This window comes from Sinocyclocheilus anshuiensis, unplaced genomic scaffold (assembly GCF_001515605.1).
Source record: "Sinocyclocheilus anshuiensis isolate Anshui unplaced genomic scaffold, SAMN03320099.WGS_v1.1 scaffold985, whole genome shotgun sequence".
Lineage (NCBI taxonomy): Eukaryota > Metazoa > Chordata > Actinopteri > Cypriniformes > Cyprinidae > Sinocyclocheilus > Sinocyclocheilus anshuiensis.
In genome coordinates, this window is record NW_015557117.1 from 86,187 (window position 1) to 93,429 (window position 7,243).

At 42.6% G+C, this 7,243-nt stretch overlaps 1 protein-coding gene across 1 annotated transcript in view; it reads right to left on the reverse strand.

Annotated features, from left to right (window-relative positions):
• The window catches only part of LOC107677757 (dihydropyrimidine dehydrogenase [NADP(+)]), a 177,070-nt gene that overhangs the window by 38,019 nt on the left and 131,808 nt on the right, over positions 1 to 7,243 (reverse strand). Inside the window, exon 17 of the mRNA XM_016472774.1 lies at positions 166 to 286. Within this exon, the coding sequence (XP_016328260.1) occupies positions 166 to 286 (121 nt within the window). The remainder of the gene's footprint in view (positions 1 to 165; positions 287 to 7,243) is intronic.

Genomic DNA, 7,243 nt, shown 5'->3' on the forward strand with positions numbered 1-7,243 from the left:
TATTTAAACTTACAGACTCCAATATTTTATATATGCACTTCTGTTTTAGAAGACCTCCCCATCATAATTGACATATTATTTAAAAAAATCCACACATCACCTATAAATGCACTCAAAATGACTACATCTACTGTCAGATGTATCTGTAGGTGAGGCTGCTCATACCCTCATATGCGGCTCTGGCGATGTCAACGATGTTGGTGACGTTGGGTGTGAGCTTGGCAAAGAAGGGGATGGTGGTGGCCTTTCTGACCCAGCGACAGATGTTCCTCACCAGTTCAGGGTCCTAGAGTGTTGGGGCATCACAGAAAGAAACTGCCATTTAAGACTTGTTCTGACATTCATTTTGGACAACCAGGAACTTTTAGCTGTTAATTCAGGATCTCAGAGGCCAAGCCGAAAATGACAAAGACCAAAAAATGGGACATTTGAGGTGCATTTCTCATTCATTCACATTCATCTGCCGGTCCATTTTAAAACAGCAAGGCTGCCCTAAATATTCACCAAACACTGGCCACAGAGCACAGAGGCAATGTTCAAAATGTGTTTTCTCTCAATCTCTTCGTTTTTCCTCACTCACATACAGTCTCTCTCTTTTTACCACCCACACACACACACACACACCAAGGACTCCAAATGGTTTAGCGATCCCCTCATGAACTCTCTCAGATGTGGCCAGGGAGGAAAACGCTGTTGTGTCTGAACATGTCATCTGAAACACATCGCTGCCTTCATGTTGCTTTTTCACTTCTGCGGCTGCCTTTTCCCGCTCCCTTCCCCCAGCCTTCTCTTAGTGCCGCTCATTCTGCCTCTCATCTTTCTCTCATTCAGTAGGCATAACAAAAATCTATACTGCATGTGCACCTTTCCGATAGGATTGCAGTCATTTTATATGTGCTATCCAATGTTTGAATTCTAACAAAGCTTCAGGGGACAAAATACTCTCTGTATTTTGATCTGCAGGGGAGACCGGGGCTAGTTGTCACACGAGGAAAAGTGCTATATCTCAGTAACGATAAGGTTTTGATTCCAAAGTCCAGTTAAACAAATGTTTATCTCTAACAGTGATATGTACAGATTTTGTATGTTGGTTTAAATTAGAATAAAATTTACATTACCTTTTACTATTTTTTTTTCCATAATTCAAGAGACAAGTAAGCCCGGTTTCCCCTTATATCTATATCAACATGGCTGTATTTATTTGGTAAAAATACAGTAATATTATGAAATACTATTACAATGTAAAATAACAATTTTCTATTTGAATATATTTTAAAATGTAATTTATTCCTGTGATGGCAAAACTGAATTTTCAGCAGTCATTACTCCAGTCTTCAGAAATAGTTCAGAAATCAGTCTAATATATTGATTTGCTGCTCAAGGAGCATTTCTTATTATTATCAGTTGAAAACAGTTGAGCTGGTTAATATTTTTGTGGAAACTGTGATACAGTAAGTTTTTTATTATATATATATAATATGATTCTTCAATTTCACCATTGAAATAAAAGGGTAACTATGGTAACCAATATCTGTTTTTACCCCACGCTATACTAAACATATCTGTCACTGTTATAATACAGCACTGCAACTGGCTACTGTCATTGTAGTTATTTTTAATGTTTGAAATATTACTTTTAAATCAATATCAATCTGACGTTATGGAGGTGATGACCTGTTGTAAAAACTAATTTATATGACACTTGGAGGGGAGGTTAGGTTCCACCCTCTCAGCCTGATTGTAGAGATAACTAGAGGGGTTATGACTAAAAATAAGGGGTCTTGACCTTCTCTAAACCCTTTGTAATTCGAACACTCATTCTTCTTTAAGCCGCAGGAATGTGAGTGCAACAAGTCAGATCTGCCTAAAATGTCCTGCTTTTTAGTCACTTGTTAAAGGAATGAGAAAGACAAAAATAAAACATTGAATCGGATACAGCTCGAGACCCTCAGAACTTTTAAATGAAGGAAAAGAACCCAGCTCTCGCAACATCTGGAGCACAATAAAGTGTGTTTTATAGTGAAGCCGTATCTCCTCTTCTGTTGGTGCTGTGGTTCTGGGGAGCAACGTGATGGCAGCCCTCCAAATCACTGGCATTCATAATGAATGAGATTTGAATCGTGTGCATCTTGAGAGTAGCGCAAATTGTCATAACTCAGAGATACGACTGAGATGTGCCAAACGGAAATGTGATGTGCCTCTGTCGTACCAGGCTCCGGGCTCCTCAGACATCTGTTGGAAATGCGATGCTTCGGGGCATTTCTGTTTTCCTCTGAATATGATTGTGTTTGTTCATAGCATGTGTGGGCCCATAAAACATCTCTTTTTTATGTTTTTTCTTTCTTTTTTTTTTTTTGGCGGTAAAGTGTCAGAGTGAGTGAAAGGAAAGGGATGAGCACAAAGCAGCAAACAAAGAGATAGAAATGAGGCGCTTTTGAGGAAAAGCCCTATTGTCTAACTTCTTGTAGCCCATCACGTTTGATTGAAACGCAGCCTCTTTGCCGCGCTCTGTAAATGCTGCGCAAGAAACTTTATTGTGGATCTTACCCTCAAGCTATTGTTTCTGTCTTGAGATTTTGCCATCTGAACACTGGAAACTGGCAAGCCGGCGTTACCGGCAGTCGCTGACACTACATGAGACACTCCAATGCTTTTCAAGGTGGAGATCTTCAGTCTGAATGAGTTTCTTTTGTGCTAAGGAACACGAGGGGATGATATGTGGTGCATTGGAGGAAAATAGCCGCCAGTATGTACGTGGGAGGGATGTGGGCAGCGAGCATTTATAACAAGGCTGGCCAACCACACACACATGCATGCACACACACACTAAATCTTGTCAGAGGGTAGCAACCAGAATGTTCTACGGTCTACAGAGAGAAGCTAGAAAAACCCAAAAGACAGAGGGATACTGTGCAAGCTTTCGGTGGAGACGGGACCCAAGCGCCCTGAGGAATGAAATGCTTGAGCGAGGAGAAAAAAAACGGCACCTTTTGGCTCACAGAAGAGATTGAGAGCACATTAAGATTTCCAGGAGCATAATGGAGGCTGGCCAGCAGATGTCTGTGAGCGCAAGTGTGTGTGCGTGTCCATCTGTGTATAGGTCACTGGTGGCAAGGCTAAAACATAGTGGCTAACAGCAGGGAGCGTGGTCAAGGGAAGGTAGAAAAGCATTAGTGGAGCGCTAGGGCCAGAGGCAGATGCCTGGCCCTGAAACAGATGCTGCTTGTAAGAACTTAATGTCCTCACAGAGGGGAGCTCAGCGGCGCTGGGAAGGCCTATGACAGCTTATTAAAGGCCTCTAGCTGACAAGTGTTTGTAAGCTTGGCTTTCAAGGCTCCGAGCTCAGGGCTCGTGCTTTGCCGGTGTTTTGAATGCAGGAAGAGAGGCACCCCTGGCTAGATGTGTCTGAAACCATTTCCCGTGAAATCCAGGAATAACAGGTCCTGGCGAGGCTTGGGACACTTATGAGACACATCAATCTCATTTAGAGGGCATTGAATCCGAGTATAGGATCACTCACTGCGAACACACACTCTGGTCAGACTCTGAAACATTGGCAGATACACATGAAGGCGCAGAGGAAGATCAATGAATATGTTAAACTTCTAAGGTGGTAATATATGAAGCTGAGGTTCAAACCCATCTGAGAAACAGCACAGGCAGTGTAAAGTAACGCACGGCGCAATATCTTGTCCACCGCAGACAATATCACACATAAGGAGGATCTATAAATATAAATCAAGCTGGGAGGGAAAGTACTTTGTCCTGCAGATTGTGGCATGACTGTTTTCGGCACCACGGACAGCAGCTCCTTGAGCTTCGGATGCTGTGCTGGTTTTCATATCACTGATTCAAAATGGGCTACAGACCTGAAAAAGTAGAAGTATATCAAAGTATTATTTTGGATTAATAAAAAAAAATTGCTTTCCCTGGCCATTTACTTTGTTTCCTATTTGCTCTTTCCTTTCAGCTCCATCTATTATATCACCACAATGAATGAGAAAAGTTGTGCTGTTGACAAAATAATCATATTTTGCAGAATCAATTTTGTTTTCCTGGTGTTGCTAGTTACTAAAAATAAAAATGCTAAATTATCAAAAATCCTAAACAAATTTTTTACATTTGTTTGACATCAGAGAGAGAGAGAGAGAGAACCGTTTTGACTTCATAGCAGGTAAAATATTGAAAATGACTTTTATGTTGCCAGATTACATTTTTTCATTTGAAGGTGTTTAATATACAAAAAGTATGTATAATAAGTGGCCCTAATACCTGTGTACTTACATAGTAACTAGATGTGTACGTAGTATGTAACCACAGTGTAAGTACACAGGTATTAGGGCCACTTAATATAAAGTGAGACCAACGTGGTATATCTGTATTAAGAACATAGTAATCATCTCTAATTAATTAGTGTGGAAATGTTGCCATTTTAAAACTAATAGCAGAAAAATTTGAATATGATTTTTCCCGTGTCTGAAAAGTCAGTGATAAACACATCACAACCACAGTAACTCAAAGCTGTAGCACAAACATTCGGCATTAATCATAAACAGACTCTAGTACAGAACAAAATGTAGTTCAGATAAAAAGAGAAATCCAGCTACGCCTGAACCGAAACAATGCCTCGCTCAAGATTCCCGAAGTTCTCTCGCATTAGCGCTCAGAGAAAGAAACTGTTTAACATTAGCATATTTACATCTTTGTGAGTTGATTTCTGTCTTTGTAAAATGTAAATGAGTTTCCCCTCCGACAGCGCTGTGTCCAGATAGAGCTGCATTAGCCCAGTGTGCCGTACGCTCCAGGGTTCAAAGAGAGGGCCACGCTCCCTGATTAAATACCCAACAGTATGGGGCTGCAATATACATTTTTGTACCGGTGCACAATTTCCTACTTATTCTCATACAATCAACGAGACCTCCCCCTGTTCCCCACAGTATAAGGGGGAGAGACAGAAACATACAGATGGGGGGAGCGGAGGGGGTGATCTAGACTGAAAGACGGGGAAAAATAAATAGGAAGCAAAGACAGAGAGAGACAGACAGACGGAGAATGCCAGCCATAGAGAGAGCACAAGAGAGCGTGTGGCAAACAGTGTGATTAAATGATATTGCCTTGCGTTAGTTCACACAGAGGTTAGCTGCCAGGAGGCAGCAGGCTGTGATTAGCTTTGTGTGTGTGTGTGTGTGTGTGTGTGTGTGTGTGTGTGAGTGGTAGTGCAGGGCTCGTTTAGAGCCTCTGCAGGAGCACAATGGCTTTGTTTCCGGTTTGAGGGGGGAAACGGCTCCCGCTTCCCTCACAACCATAACGAAGCTGAAGGGAGATGGAGAGGAATAGGGTACCATTAGATGCCTCCTGACCTGCTCTGTCCATTTAGTCTGCATTTGAATATCTTGTGAGGCTTATAGGATCTCTCGGCTGATAAACGCAGCTTGGGAGCGGAGATGTGGTGGGGCGGGTGACGCACATGCTCCGTCACTGCCCGGGTGACCTGAGTCTGAGTCTAACTTAGGCCATTTCCAGATTCACCTTCTGTCCCTCGCCACTCTCTCGCAGTTAAAGTGGCAAACTCTCTGAATACAATTCCAGTATGGTCTTAAAGGAATATGACTTTCTTGCTTAATTGGAATACAAAAGGTGAAATTCTGAGCACTATGCTGCTCTTTCTTGTCTATATAGTAGGTAAACTAAGCTTTTAAAGCAAAAGCACCATATGAATCTTGTGCTGTATTCCAAGTCAAATGACAGATTTGTGTGAGGAACAGACTTAAATTTCAGTTGTTACTCACTGACAATCTTCTCCTCCATTGACCTTTAACCACTGTGGCCGGATGAGAGACTGAGAACTGAATAATTTTGAACAAATCATTCAGGCCAGTTTTGTGAACCAGATCAACTGGGGCAGCATGATTAAAGGAAATAAAACACAATAAGCCTGCGATTTCATTAATTAAATATATGTACTGCATGTTTCAGAGTGTGGCACGGCACGGTGTTCTTTTACACGTAAGTAGCTTGTGAAAAATTAAAAAATTAAGACATAATTTTACAGTTTATTATATTATTTTTCCTGAATATTTTTTTATATTTTTTGTGAAATTGTCATGTCTGTTCTAGGTTTTGTTTATGTTCATGTTCATGTATTCATGTCTTATTTTGTATACTGCCAGTATTATGGCTCCTGATTTACTGTATATCACGTGACTCCCTTTGTCCCTCATGTGATCTGGCCATATGTTTCCTTTGTTTCATGTGTTTTCATTGATTTGTCAGGTGTTTCTTAGTTTTGTCTTGTCATTGGTTCATTATCTTGACCATTCTCAGGTGTATCTTGTTAGTCATTAGTCCATGTGTCTATATATATATATAGCCCTCATCTGTCAGGGAGTCTCTGCCTTCACAGTCACCTACGTCACCTCAGTCACCAGCCCCGACACACACCAGATCACAATCACCTGAGTACTGATCACCCGCACCTGCAGAGACTCATTAAGCGCACTATATCCCTGCACTCCTCTCACTGCCTCACTGTCCGGTCTACCATTCACCAGCTTGAACTTAGCCTGACTCCTAGGATGATAGGACCTGCTTAGACTAATGAGGTGTTCTGGGAGTTCCTTCATCGCTTCGTGATAGTCTATATCGATGATATCCTCATATATTCCCGGAACCTGGCCGAACATCGCCACCACGTGAAGCAGGTCCTCCAGAGGGTCCAACAACATCACCTTTACCTTAAACTGGAGAAGTGCGAATTCCATCGCTCCACGATTCAGTTCCTCGGTTACGTCCGTGGCCGCAGCCCCAAACTGTTAAGGACCTGAAAAGATTCCTTGGATTGGCAAACTTCTACCAAAGGTTTATCAAGAACTTCAGCATACTCATGGCTCCTTTTACCTCCCTGCTCCGAGAAAAGCCCAAGTCCCTGTCCTGGAGCCCCAATGCCCACGAAGCATTCGACCAGCTCAGGGAAGCCTTCAGCACGGCCCCAATCCTTTGCCATCCTGATCCCCAAGCTCCCTTTGTGGTGGAAATGGACGCCTCCACCACCGGAGTCGGGGCCGTGCTGTCGCACCACTATGGTGAGCCTCCCAGCCTCCATCCTTGCGCTTACTTTTCCAGGAAACTGACCCCAGCGGAGCAGAACTACGACATCGGCAACCGGGAACTGCTCGTCATCAAATTAACTCTGGAGGAGTGGCGTCACTGGCTGGAGGGAGCCCACCATCCTTTCACTGTCATC